This window comes from Symphalangus syndactylus, chromosome 8, assembly GCF_028878055.3.
Source record: "Symphalangus syndactylus isolate Jambi chromosome 8, NHGRI_mSymSyn1-v2.1_pri, whole genome shotgun sequence".
In the NCBI taxonomy this organism is placed as follows: domain Eukaryota; kingdom Metazoa; phylum Chordata; class Mammalia; order Primates; family Hylobatidae; genus Symphalangus; species Symphalangus syndactylus.
Genome location: NC_072430.2, coordinates 46,631,785 through 46,646,780, shown reverse-complemented (window position 1 = coordinate 46,646,780; position 14,996 = coordinate 46,631,785). Strand labels below are relative to the sequence as shown.

Below are 14,996 nucleotides of genomic sequence, written 5' to 3'. Positions count from 1 at the left end.
AACCTCTTAACTCCTCTCAACATTACCTCATCCTCTCTACCTAACTGGAACTCAACCTCACCCAAACACTGACTCTTGAACACCTGAGTTTGACTTTTCAACATCAACCAACCTCGGCCTCTAAATCTCATAGGCCTTGTCTTCTGATCCTTCTCACCTCAACCATGTCCTCTCATCTTCCTCCTATAGACCTTAACCATCTTCATTCTTTTAACCTCATTCCCTTGACTTCAACTGACCTTGTTCACTCAACTTCAATCAACCTCATTCTCTTAACCTTACCTAACCTTGTTCCATTTAGTTTTGACTCCATTTCCTAAACCTCACCTGGTAGCCCAACCTCCCCTGTTCTCCTTAACTGGGTGATATGGTTTGGCTGTGTCCCCACCCAAATCTCATCTTGAATTGTAGCTCCCATGTGTCATGGGAGGGACCTGGTGGGAAGTAATTGAATCATGGGGATGGTTTCCCCCATGCTACTCTCGTGATAGTAAGTTCTCACAAGATCTGATGGTTCTATAAGGGATTTCCCCCTTTGTTAGGCTCTCATTTCTCTCTCCTGCTGCCATGTGAAGAAGGTCATGTTTGCTTCCCCTTCTGCCATGACTGTAAGTTTCCTGAGGCCTCCCCAGCCTTGTGAAACTGTAAGTCAATTAAACCTCTTTTCTGTATAAATTACCCAGTCTTGAGTAGGTCCTTATTAGCAGTGTGAAAACAGACTAATACACTGGGTTATTGGCACCACCATTTTACCCAGTCCTCAAAACCAAAACCTTGAGTCATCCTAGATTTATTCATATTTTTATGTTACATACATTAGTCATCAAATACTATCAATTTGCTGCTAAAATTATTGCTAGAACTCATTAATTTCTCTTTATCATCATTGCAAATATTTTATTTCAGTTTCCATTATTGTTCATCTATGCTACTGCCCCAGAATCCTAACAGGTCTCTTTACTTCCAAAACCTAAACAATATTTTCTTTTCTATCTTGCTCCCCCAATACCCATCCACCTGTACTCCACTGCCAGAGAGCTATTTCTTTTTTTTTTTTTTGAGACGGAGTCTCGCTCTGTTGCCCAGGCTGGAGTGCAGTGGCGCAATCTTGGCTCACTGCAAGCTCCGCCTCCCGGGTTCACGCCATTCCCAGAGAGCTATTTCTAAAATGAAACACTGACCATGTGCCCAATACTCCCTCTACCTTATAGAATATAAGTCATTTCTATCATTTAGCTAATTCCTACTCATTCTTAAAGCCTAATTCAAAAGCTAATGCCTTTAGAAAACCTTCTCTGATTCTCCTTTTCCAAGGTAAAACTATACACCTCTCCTTGAACTTCTAGTAATGGCATTTTACTGACATTGCTATATTATATGTCTGGGTACATTTTTTCTATTAGCTGTCTTCCAGCCTCAATTATAAACTTTATAAGTACTAGTTTCTGAATACTTTACTTGCAGCATCTAACAAACATTAACACATGACCACTACCCAATTATTTTTCAAATATATACTTGTTTTCTCCCTTCCAAATGTCATATACTACCATAATTTTCATCTTAAAGGGAAAAAGAAAAAAATTCCTTAATAAAGTAAATGGGATGCTAACTGAAATCTTTTAACACAGTTAAATTGAAAGTTGTTAACTGAAAATTAAGTAAAATTGCTCATTAAATAAAATTGTTCTATTCCTTCATAGAAAGTACACATTTTTAAAATTTAATATTTACCCTAATACCTACTGTCTTTAAAACTAGCTGATGCTGGTTTCTCTGAAACCATAAAATTAACTGAGGAAACTGAATAGGACTTTATACTCTACTTTTCTATCAATATTACTGAGGTCTGCTAAAAGAATACATATATTACTTGGGGAAAAAAACTGCAAATATCAGATATGTGCCACAAACAAAAGGTATATACTTCTGAATGAAAAAAACAGAGTTCTTATGTAACACCTGTCCTGAATTTCACAATTGTGTGATTACAGAGGGTGAGAATCCTAACTCTACCCCTAAGTAGCCATGTGACCTTAGCCAACTTAGTTAAGCTTTATTTTGCTTCAGTTTTTTCATGTAAAGACCCACTATAGTTAATGTATAGACCCCCTCAGTTTCCTCACCTGTAAAATAAAGACGATAATACATAGACAGTCCCCAACTTGCAATGTTTCAACCTACGGTTCTTTTACTTTACGATCCATTTAATCAGGTATTAAATGCATTTTTTACTTACGGTATTTTCAATTTACAATGAGTTTAGCAAGACATAACCCCATTATAAGTCAAGGATCATCTGTGTGTGTGTGTGTGTGTGTGTGTGTGTGTATGAACTATTATAGTCCTACTACAAAGGAGACACTATAAATGTAAGTATCTTTATGCTGAAAAAATTTTCCTTTTAGTAACAATTATTAAAGATACATATCAATATACTTTATACAATTACTGATATTAATATGAAATATAATTAGAGAAATAAAATAAAGCAAAATTATTGACCTATGTTTTTTAATCCTTTCTAAATCCTAAAAACAGCTACACCAGATCATATTTTGTGGGAGAATGCTAACAATATTGCAAATTTTCTAATGAAATAAGAAAGATTACTAGACTGGGCGTGGTGGCTCACACCTGTAATCCCAACACTTTGGAAGGCCAAGGCAGGTGGATCATTTGAGGTCAGGAGTTCAAGACCAGCCTGGCCAACATAGTGAAACCCTGTCTCTACTAAAAATACAAAAATTAGCCGGGTGGTAGTGGCGCGCACCTGTAATCTCAGCTACTCGGGAGGCTGAGACAAGAGAATCACTTGAGCCTGGGAGGCAGAGGTTGCAGTGAACCAGGATAGGCCACTGCACTCCAGTCTGAGCAACAGAGTAAGACCCCATGGCAAAAAAAAAAAAAAAAAAAGATTACTAAATTCGTTACATTTCATGATTCACTGCCATGTGATCACTAATGGTACTTTAAAGAAAAAAACAAAGATCACATCTTAGCGTTGAAAAGCAAGACAAACTCAGACTGCGTAGTATACTGAGTATACAATTCTCCTAAACCAGAACATATAGAGAGACACATGTCAAACTCTAATTATATTTCTTACTTTAATTTTCACAGCATCATATCGGATTTGAGAAAACTCACGAAGACCAAAAGAACCTCCAACAATCAGCAACTAAAACAAAGAAAGGGAACATTTAAGCAAAACAGAAGAGCACAATTCAAATTCAGCCTATCTATAGATTGCTTATCAAAACAACAATAGAGGCACATTATACAAAAATTCTATAGATTATTTTTCCTGGTAAGTCACCATTCATCTTTTAGAGTAAATGCAGTATATACTGGCTAGGGAACCATTATAGCATATCATTACCAAATACCAACATCGTCACCCTATACCTGTATTTGACCTTATGATTTAAGTGACATCATAACAAGCATTATATTATTTGACTCTTACAATAGACCTATTTTTGTTTTTTGCTAAGAAAAAAAAACAAAAAAAAAAAACCATTCAACAAATGAGGAAATAAAAGCACAGCCAACTAAATGACTTGCCCATTGTTAACTTAAATTTTGCCCAAGGCTGTCTCTGTACTTCCATTGCTGTGCGATCTTCCTTAGTAAAGAAACTGAAACCTGATCAACTAATCAGACCATGTCCAAATAAGGCAGATGCCTAGCTATAACCAATCAAGCTATTTCTGTACTTCACTTTCCTGTTTTGTCCATACTCATTGCCCATATTGCAAAATGGAGCTCTCTCAACTTCTTCTGGTTCTGAGTGCTGCCTGATTCATGAATTTTTTTTGGTCAAATAAACTCTATAAAATTATTCTGTTTTTTTGTTTAAGGTTTTTTTTCTTTTAATACCACGTTTACACGGGGTAAATCCAGCAGTAAAACTCACCTTTTTTTTCCTTCAAGACCAGAATTCTTTTGATTTTATGATTTTTCAAAATAAGCCAATTGGAGTCCTCATTACCTTACCAAGTGATAAAGAAATCTCATGAAAGATTACTGCAGAATATTCTCTATATCACATTGTATTCCCAGGGACAATATAGCTATACAGATCACAGGTAAAGAAAGTTTTCAAATTCTTACTATATACTGAAATTCTGAAACATCATCTTAAGATATACAGAATCACTTTCATTTTTTTTTCTGGCGTCTCTTTGAGGCACAATATTTTCAAAAGATTTAAACTTCATAATAAAGAATTGTAACCACCCAATGGGTTCACTGTGCATGCTGCCTAGACAGAGGCAATTTATCAAGACAGGGTAATTACAATGGGGAATTGCAGAGCCAGCCATGCGGAGACCGGAGTTTTATTATTACTCAAATTAGTCTCCCTGAGCATTCAGGGATCAGAGTTTTTAAAGACAATTTGGTGGGTAGGGGCTTGGGTAGTGGGGAGTGCTGATTGGTCAGTTTGGAGACGGAATCACAGGGGGCAAAGTGAGCTTTTCTTGCTGTTTTCTGTCACTGGGTGGGATGGCAGAACTGGTTGAGCCCAATTACCCGTCTGGGTAATGTCAGCTGATCCATCCAGTGCAGGGTCTGCAAAATATCTCAAGAACTGATGTTAGGTTTTACAATAGGGATGTTATCCCCAGGAGCAATTTGGGGAGGTTCAGACTCTAGAAGCCAGATGCTGCAAGACCCCTAAACCATAATTTCTAATCTTGTAGCTAATTTGTTAGTCCTGCAAAGGCAGACTGGTCCCCGGGCGAGAAGGGGGTCTTTTTGGGAAAGGGCTATTATCAATTTTGTTTCAGAGTCAAACCATGAACTGAATTCCTTCCCAAAGTTAGTTTGGCCTATGCCCAGGAATGAACAAGGGCAGCTTACAGGTTAGAAGCAAGATGGAGTCAGTTAGTTCTGATTTCTTTCACTGTTATAATTTCCTCAGTTATAATTTTGCAAAGGCGGTTTCAGTATTGCTACAAAAGTTCATGACCACAAGGAGAAACTCACTCATCATTACTTATTGTGTGTCGCTTTTATAAAACAAGCTTAGAACGGACTTTGGATTTCAGAAGACACCTGCAGATTTCCCTGACATCTCTAAAGCAGGGATGAACAGTGTTAAGATTCTCCCTGGGGGCCGGGCGCGGTGGCTCACGCTTGTAATCCCAGCACTTTGGGAGGCCGAGGCGGGCGGATCAGGAGGTCAGGAGATCGAGACCACGGTGAAACCCCGTCTCTACTAAAAATACAAAAAATTAGCCGGGCGTGGTGGCGGGCGCCTGTAGTCCCAGCTACTTGGAGAGGCTGACGCAGGAGAATGGCGTGAACCCAGGAGGCGGAGCTTGCAGTGAGCCGAGATTGAGCCACTGCACTCCAGCCTGGGTGAAAAAAGCAAGACTCCGTCTCAAAAAAAAAAAAAAAAAAAAAAAAAAAAAAAAAAAAAAAAAAAAAAAAAAAAGATTCTCCCTGGGACCTGAAAGCTTAAGGAGATGAATAACCCCTCCCTTCTCAGGCCCAGTCCTAAGGCACAAGGCTACTTGTGCCAGCAGTGTGCGCCAGCAAGATAGCAGAAGCAGGAAGAGAGCCAGCCGGAAGATGCGTACCCCTGAAGATTAAGAAAGAGGCCATCCGGGTACAACATAGCAATTACGTCAGACTAGGACACATCCTGTTTACAGGAGACTATAAAACCTTTGTTCCGTCCTCACTTGGGGCTGATGCCATTTTAGGCCTCAGCCCACCTGCACCCAGGTGCTCATTAAAACAGCACGTTGCTCCACACCACCTCGTGTTGTCTGTTGGTGCGCTCTTGGGGTTTGAACTGATACAAGAACCTTACATCTGGTGCCAAAACTCGGGAGGGGTTCTGGTCCATGTCCCCCATGGACCTACCCCTCCACCCCAGCAGGCCACGGCAGCCAGACAAAGGAAGCTCCTTGGTCTCCAGTTGCCTCTGTGCATGCACATTGGTCACTGATCTCGCCTACTGGTATGTTTCCCCAGGAGCCCAGTTAACAGGGAAAATCCTCATGGCCTCTCTTAGTTTCTCTGGTCCGAAAATCCAACATTGGTCCAAGAGGGCTCAGGCATGTGCCAGGCACTTGCTGATCATCTATCTGGTCTTAGGGGGATGCTTCTAAGCCATTTGATCGTGTTCCGGGAATGAAAAAGGCAGCGGTGACAATTGCTCCTTTTATCATCTCCCTCCAGGACGGTCTCCTTTTCCCCTGTTCTCCCGAGCCAACTCTCTGTTATGGGAAACTCCCCGTCCTGCATTCCAAACAACAGCCCTCTAGGCTGCTTCATAAAAAACCTGCAAACCTTGGGCCTCAGGCAAGATATCTGCCCTAAGCGCCTTATCTTTTTTACAATACAGCCTGGCCACAGTGCGAATTAAATAATGGGTCCAAATGGCCCGCAAATAGAACATTCAACTTTATAATTTTAACTGAATTAAGCAATTATTGCCAACGACTGGAAAAATGGGGAGAAATTCCTTATGTCCAGGCCTTTTTGCACTCAGATCACAACCCGACCTCTGCAATTCTTGCTTACCTGTTCAAATCCTTCCCCTCCATTCTCACCACCCTGATCACCTTTCTCCTCCCAACCCTACCTTTTTCCTCGTTTGATCCAGCTGACCGCTGTCCACCCCTCCCAGCCCCTGCCTTTTCCTCTCAACCATCTTCTTTAACCGCCCCCCAAGCCTCCTCATCTTAGTGGCCATCTTCCCAGTCAGCTGTATCCACTTCTTTCCCTACACCATCCCTTCCTCAGGACAATTCTAGAATTGCCTGTACCCATTCTCCTCCCCCAATGCCCTCTCCCTAAGGCTTGTAAACCCATCCCGCCACCTTACGCCCCTACCTAAACTCCACTGCTTGTTAACCCCCTTCCTCCTTCAAACCCTCAGAACGAACTACTATCTTAAACCTTCGGTTCATCTCCCAGTCCACCCCCGATATTCGGCGCAAGCTTCAGAAGCTTGACGACGGCACTCAAACCCCACAAGACCTTCTTAATTTAGCCTTCGTAGTCTTTAACAATCATGATGAGGAAAGTAAAAGGCAAAAACAGGTGGAATTTCAAATACTTGCCTCCACCATCAGGGGCCCTGCAGGCCCACGGGCCGCAGCTCCACACGGAAGCCTCCTAGCAACCTACCTCCTCTTGGCACCTGTTTCAAGTGCGGCAATGAAGGCCACTGGTCCAGACAATGCCCAAATCCAGGTAAGCCCACCAGGCCGTGCCCCCTCTGCGGAGGACCCCACTGGAAGTTGGACTGTGAGCGGCCCCTGCAAGGACCTCCCCCATCACTTCCTGAGCCAGCCAAAACCTCCGACTTGGATCTCATGGGCCTTGCCACTGAAGATTGACAGTGCCCTGGAATGGATGCCCCAGCAACTACCATCGCTTCACCCGAGCCAAGGGTAACCCTGATGGTGGCAGGTAAGCCAGTATTTTTTTTAAATTAATACCGGGCAAACTACTCTGCTTTACCTAATTTTTCAGGACCCACCGAGTCCTCCCTTTTCTCTGTTGTGGGAATTGACGGACAAGTCTCCAAACCCTGAGCCACCCCTCCACTTTTCTGCTCCCTGCACACCTTTTCCTTCACTCGCCCTTTCTTAGCCCTCCTCATGCCAGAGACATCCTTTCAAAACTCTACACTACTCTCCACTTCCACATTCCCCATAGTACCCAACGCATCAACCTAGACCCCTCAGGGCATCTAAATTTCTTCTACTCCTCCAACCTCCCACCTTAAAACATGCAACTTTACCTTATCCCCCATCTGTAGTTAACCCCGCTGTTTAGAATACTTCCACACCTTCAGTCGCAAAACACCACACCCCTGTCCGCATTAACCTTAAAGAGCCCACCCAGTTCCTATCATAGAAGCAGTATCCCATCCCTCAAGCAGTTGTCACAGGCCTAAAACCTATCATTTCTTGCCTCCTCGCCAGTCACCTACTCCACCCAACAAACTCCCCTTTTAACACACCAGTTCTACCTGTCGAAAAGCCAGATGGAATTTATCACAGGCTCATTAACCAAGCTGTACTCCCAGTATGTCCAGTAGTTCCTAACCCATATACCTTACTTTCCGCAATTCCCTCCAATACCACCCATTTTCTGTTCTAAACCTAAAGGATTTTTTTTTCACAATTCCTTTACACCCTGATTCCCAAAACCTCTTTGCCTTTATGTGGGAAAACCCCGACACCCACCTTTCACGTCAGCTCACCTGGTGCATACTACCTCAAGGTTTCAGAGACAGCCCCCATCTTTTTGTACAGGCCCTTGCTCACGACCTCTGTACCTTATCCCTAAAACCATCCACTCTCCTTCAATGTGTTAATGATCTGCTCCTGTGTAGCCCCTCTCAAAGAGACTGCAATGCCCATGCTATCTCTCTCTTTTAAACTTCTTGGCAGAACGGAGGTATCAGGTCTCCCCTAAGAAAGCAAAAATATGAGCCCCCTCAGTCACCTTTCTAGACCTAGCTCTTATCCCATGAACCTGAGGGCTCACAACCAACCACATATCCCTCCTCCAGTCCCTCCCACCTCTGCAAACTAAGCAAGAAATTCTGTCTTTCCTAGGACTAGCGGGATGTTTTAGACTCTGGGTTCCCTCCTTTGCTCTACTTGCCAAACCATTATACCAAGCCACTAAAGGCCCTCTCCATGAGCCTTCAAATCCTGCATAGCCTATTACCCAACCTTTCCATCTACTCCAGAAGGTTCTCATCTCAGCCCCCGTCCTCACTCTCCCAGACCTCACCAAACCTTTCTCACTCTATACTGACGAACACGTGAAGTTGCACTAGGTGTTCTAACCCAGTGTAAGGGACCCACCCTCCAGGTTATCGCCTACCTCTCCAAACAGCTTGAAGCCACAGTTCTCAGATGGCCTGCCTGCCTCCAAGCACTGGAAGCAGCTGCTGTCATCATCCTTGAAAGCCTAAAACTATCTCTCCATGCCAACCTAACAGTTTATTCAACCCATAACATCAAAGACATGCTAGCTCACCACAGTGTACTAAGTCTCATCTCTGCCCCCATGGCTCCTCCAACTGTATGCTCTATTCATAGAAACCCCCCAAATCACCATGCTAACCAGCTCTCGTCTAAACCCTGCCACGCTCTTACCTGAAGCTACAACCGCCCAAGACCCTACACACTTCTGTGTGAACTCTGTTCAAACCTTTCTTACACCTCTTCCAAACCTAACAGACCAACCCCTTCCAGATGCCTCCTTTACTTGGTTTGTAGATGGCAGCTCCTTCCTATGTCAAGGATGCCGGCATGCTGTCTATGATATAGTGTCACCCCCCACACACACTACTGAAGCCAATCCGCTCCCCCAGGCACCACCTCCCAGAAAGCTGAACGCATTGCTCTCACTCGAGATCTCACTCTAGTAGCCGGACAACAAATTAACATATATTCACATTCTCATTATGCGTTCCATATAGTACACTCACACTCGTCTATCTGGAAAGAACGAGGTTTCCTAACTGCAAAAAACACTGCTGTCAAAAATGGCTCTCTCATCAGCAAGCTCCTTCAAGCTGCCAGACTCCCACAGAAAGTTGCCATCATTCATTGCAGGGGCCACCAAACCCCAGACAATCCTATATCGGCTGGAAATGCACTAGCAAATCAGGTAGCCAAACAAGTGTCCCTACAACCCGTGCAAGGCCAGTTCCTGTCCCTGTCCTTGTTCTCTCCTCTTTACTCCTCAGAAGAAAAGGAGGACTTCTGAGCCCAAAACCTTCAAAAGCAAGGACCATGGTATGTCAAGGAAAGGCACTTCGTTCTTCCTCACTCTCAAAGCCTTCCTCACCTCCAAATCCTCCACAACCTCCACAACGCTTTCCATGTTAGTTACAAATCTCTCTTGCAACTTCTCCGCCCTATTCTCACTTGTCCTCACCTTTCCAGCTATGTTCGAGAAATTACCCAGTCCTGCTCCATCTGCCACTCTGTGTCACCCCAGGGCTCCCTCTGGCCACCGCCTTTTCCTACCCACCAAGCCCGGGGCCAGGTACCCAGGCAAGATTGGCAAGTAAACTTCACTCACATGCTGCCCGATAAACAGCTCCGCTATCTTCTAGTCTTGGTCTGTACCTTCTCCAGGTAAGTAGAAGTGTTCCCAACAACTTCAGAAGGTGCAAATGTCACACAAACTCTCATCTGCATATAATTCCCCATTTTGGCCTCCCAGCATCCATCCAGTCCGATACAGGCCCACCTTAATCAGCCAAATTACCCAAGGCATCTCTACATCCTTAAGAATAAAATAGTTTCTCCACACACTCTACAGGCCTCAATCTTCAGGCAAAGTTGAAAAAATTAACTCTGTCCTTAAAGCCCAACTCACCAAGCTGGCTCTAAAAACCCACCAGTCGTGGACAAAAAAATCTCCCTTTCGCCCTCATAAGGCTCTGTGCAACACCAAAAGCACCCTCTTTTTATAGTCCCTTTGAAATCATATATGGCCGAACTTTTGTCTTGGGGCCTCCACCCTTACCAGACTCTGAGCCCTTCAGGAATTACCTTCCTTCCTTAATCCAGACAGGGTCTTTCATTTGTGAAGCAGCAAATGAGGCCATGCCTCTCCCTGTCGACACCGCCTTGTCCTCTCAACATAACTGTCTTGCAGGCACAGATGTGTTTCCAGACAATCCAGATGATGCTCCTGATACAATGACATGGTGGATACCAGCCCATCTCTCAAGAATACCGAACAAATTAAGGTTTTCTTTTTCCAAGGTGCCCACGCCACGCCTATGTCATGCCTGAAGTAGTTATTGAGAAAGTCATCCCTTTTCCCTTTTCTATAACCAAATAGACAGGAATGTAAGATTCTCCCCAGGGCCTGAAAGCTTAAGGACATGAATAACTCTTCCCTTCTCAGGCTCAGTCCCAAGGCTCAAGGATACTTGGGCCAGCAGCATGCACCAGCAAGATAGCAGAAGCAGGAAGAGAGCCGTCCAGAAGACACGTACCCCTGAAGATCGAGAAAGAGGCCATCCAGGTACAACTTAGCAATTACGTCAGACTAGGACACTTCCTGTTTACAGGAGACTAGGAAACTTTCGTCCCGTCCTCACTTGGGGCTGACGCCATTTTAGGCCTCAGCCGGCCTGAACCCAGGCGCTCATTAAAACAGCTTGTTGCTCCACACCGCCTCGTGTTGTCCATTGGCGCACTCTCGGGGTTCAAACCAATACAAGAACCTTAAAAATAGTCAGCTGGGTCACCTCTCACCTCATACTGAAGCAATACAGCAGTTACAGCTAACTGAGAGTTATCTTCTCCTATGTAAAGAAAACATATTTATAATACTATCATTGCATTTATAAATGTATTCTCTAAAAACAAAAACACACACAAATGATTTTGTCCAATTTACAACTGTACATGTTTAGTAGAATAACAATTTTAATTTTTAATATTTTACTTTTTGTTCTATCATTTTCCCCTAATAAATTAAGAAATGTAATTTGAGTACAGTTAAAAATGAACAAACAATAGTTCATCTAATTCATTTGGTTAATTCATCTTTTTGTGCTTTTAGGTCAATTTGCTATCTTCAGTGCTGCAATGTATTACAAAGGTTTATGTAGTGGAACTTTGTTAATACCAAATGCTGTATCTCAAAGTAGCTAATTGAAAACTTCTGTAGACTGGACTGCAAATATTTTTGCATCAGCCAAACTGTGGAATTTACACAACTCAGAAAAAGCAGATATACCTGACATTTTGCTGATTTAACAAAAGAAGAAAATAATATTTTCAAAAGCTTAGCCCTTCTACTAAATGACTGAAGCCATTCTTCAAGGAGGGATAAAGGGGTAGGGGGCCCTCATTAGGGCAGTATTTTCCCTGAACTCGAAGAGTACAATTTCTATCTTATTTATATCTTTCCCCCCAATATAACCACTGTTTCCAACTTATTGGTTGTCCTTCAAAAAACTGTCAATCCATGTATGAGCACAGACATTTTAAACATACCACACTTTCCCTTTAATACAAACGGAGACATAATATGCATCGTGCTTACCATCTTGCACACTGCATTAATATTTTATTAATAAACACACACAAAAGTGTATATAAAGCATTTAGAGATAATAATTGTAACATAAACTACAATGCATTAACTACCCAGTTCAATAAATAGAATACTGCCAACACATATACCCCTTGCAAATAAAAGGGTAACCTTCCTCTCTTTATCGTTAACACAAAAGCTAGATTTTATTGCATTCACTTCTTGATTTTCTTCTTTACCATCTATATATAATAACTAAATTCTATAATTAAGCCTTTTCTGTTTTTGAATTTTATTAAAACTATTCTTTGGTGTAACTGTTTTTAGTGAGAAATTATGTATTTTAGACTAAAGTATATTGTATGCAGCTATAGTTAATTAATTCTTTGCTATATGGTATTCCATTATAAAAACAGAACACAGTTTATTTACTCATTCTCTTGTTTGATAGTTGAATGATTTCTGGAATCATGTCACAGCCTCAAGGTTTTGTTGGTATTCTTCAAAATTATAAAAGTTTATGTTTTATAGTGTTTTATACCTTTTAATATTTAATTATTTAATTGGTAATACAAGTATATTTATATAAAAAGGAAGGTAGGAATCAAACTTTATTTTTTTCCAAATAGCTAGACCTTTCAGCTTCAGAATGAGGGATTAAAGCTAATTAGATTTTTGGATGACATGAGAAAGCAGCAATGACAATTTGGGGATCTTTTAAGATTACTGCATACTGGGAAGTGTGGTAAATTTCATATGATTTCTTTTTTCTTTTGAAAAATGTGGTAATATTTTTTAAGAAGTGAAGATGTCATTTATTTGACCCAGGAATTAATACTTACGTATAGTATATAATACTGGTCTGTACTTTTTTTTTTTTTTGAGACCGAGTCTCCGTCTGTTGCCTAGGCTGGAGTGCAGAAGAGCAATCTCGGCTCACTGCAACCTCCGCTTCCCAGGTTCAAGCAATTCTACTGCCTCAGCCTCCTGAGTAGCTGGGATTACAGGCAACCGCTGCCATACCCAGCTAATTTTTGTATTTTTAGTAGATATGGGGTTTCACCATGTTGCCCAGGCTGGTCTTGAACTCCTGGGCTCAAGTGATCCACCCGCCTCAGCCTCCCAAAGTGCTAGGACTACAGGCATGAGCCACCACACCCAGTGGAGATCTTTTTATACTTGTATGTGTGTCATACATATGATATTTTTATAACAACATGTTATATAATTATGTATATATAAACATAATGCATATTACATACATTATGTGCACTACTCACTCATACATTTTCTGACACAAATATATTTCTTTTTTTTTCTTTTTTTTTTTTTGAGACAGAGTCTCGCTCTTGTTACCCAGGCTGGAGTGCAGTGGCGTGATCTCGGCTCACTCCAACCTCTGCCTCCCGGGTTCAAGAGATCCTCCTACCTCAGCCTCCCAACTACATTTGTTTTTGCACACATATACTGGAGAAAAAATATCCAGTAATGGAATTTCTGGGTCAGATAAATGACATCTTCACTTCTTAAGTAAATACTGCCACTTTTTTCTAAAGAAAAAAAGAAGAACTCTCATGAAATTTACCACACTTCTCAGTATGCAGTAACCTTAAAAGATCCCCAAGTTGTCATTGCTACTTTATCATGTCATCCAAAAATCTAATTAGCTTCATGCCTGTAATCCCAACACTTTGGGAGGCTAAGGCGGGAGAATCACGAGGTCAGGAGTTCAAGACCAGCCTGGCCAATACGATGAAACCCCATCTCTCCTAAAAATACAGAAAGTAGCCAGGTGTGGTGGCACGCACCTGTAGTCCCAGCTATTTGGGAGGCTGAGGCAGGAGAATTGCTTGAATCCGGGAGGCGGAGGTTGCAGTGAGCCAAGACTGCGCCATTGTACTACAGCCTGGCGACAGAGTGAGACTCTGTCAAAAAAAAAAAAAAAAAAAAAAGAAAAAAAGAAAAAGAAAAAAATCTAATTAGCTTTAATCCCTCATTCTGAAGCTGAAAGATGTAGCCATTTGGAAAAAAATAAAGTTTGATCCCTACCTTTCTTTTAATTTATATATAATTTTATACACACACACACACACACACACACATATATATATATATATTTTTTTTTGTGGTGGAGTCTTGCATTGTCGCCCAGGCTGGAGTGCAGTGGTGTGACCTCAGCTCACTGCAACCTCCGCCTCCCAGGCTCAAGTAATTCTCCCGTCTCAGTCTCCTGAGTAGCTGGGACCACAGGCCCCTGCCACCACACTCGACTAATTTTTTTATATTTTCAGTAGAGACAGGGTTTCACCATATTGGCCAGGCTGGTCTCGAACTCCTGACCTTGTGATCTGCCTGCCTCGGCCTCCCAAAGTGCTGGGATTACAGGCGTGAGCCACTGCGCCCGGCCCCTACCTTCCTTTTTTTATAAATATATTTATATACCAATTAAAGAATTAAATATTAAAAGGTACAAAACATAAACCTTTATAATTTTGAAGTTGAGAATACCAACAAAACCTTGAGGTTATGAATTTCATTTTTTTTCCCATCACAAGATTTTATCATCGCAGGCTATAAATTTCAAAACCAAGTATATGCGACCACATAAAAATTTAAAACTTCTGGGTGGGTATGGTAGCTTATCCCTGCAATCCCAACTACGCCGGAGGCTGAGGTGGGAGAATCACTTGAGGCCAGGAGTTTAAGACCAGCCTGGGCAACACAGCAAGACCTCCTCTCTTAAAAAAACAACAACAATAATAATAAATAAAACTTCTGTGCTGACAAATAAATGAAATAAAAACAACATAAAATCAAAAGAGAACAAATCAGAAAAAAAATAAGCAGCTAATACCTGCAATGTCAAAATGTAAGAATTATTTGTATACACAAAATAACTGTTGTTTCAGTTTCAATGAAAAGATACAGGCAGGCCATGCTGAAAA

At 41.8% G+C, this 14,996-nt stretch overlaps 1 protein-coding gene across 2 annotated transcripts in view; it reads right to left on the bottom strand.

Moving 5' to 3' along the window:
• Nucleotides 1–14,996, bottom strand: part of COX16 (cytochrome c oxidase assembly factor COX16) — a 33,999-nt gene that overhangs the window by 13,583 nt on the left and 5,420 nt on the right. The window contains exon 2 of one of the 2 annotated variants that reach the window (XM_055288981.2): nucleotides 3,110–3,181. The exons of the other annotated variant lie outside the window; for it this stretch is intronic. Coding sequence (XP_055144956.1) covers nucleotides 3,110–3,181 — 72 coding nt within the window. The remainder of the gene's footprint in view (nucleotides 1–3,109; nucleotides 3,182–14,996) is intronic. 2 annotated transcript variants of the gene reach the window in all.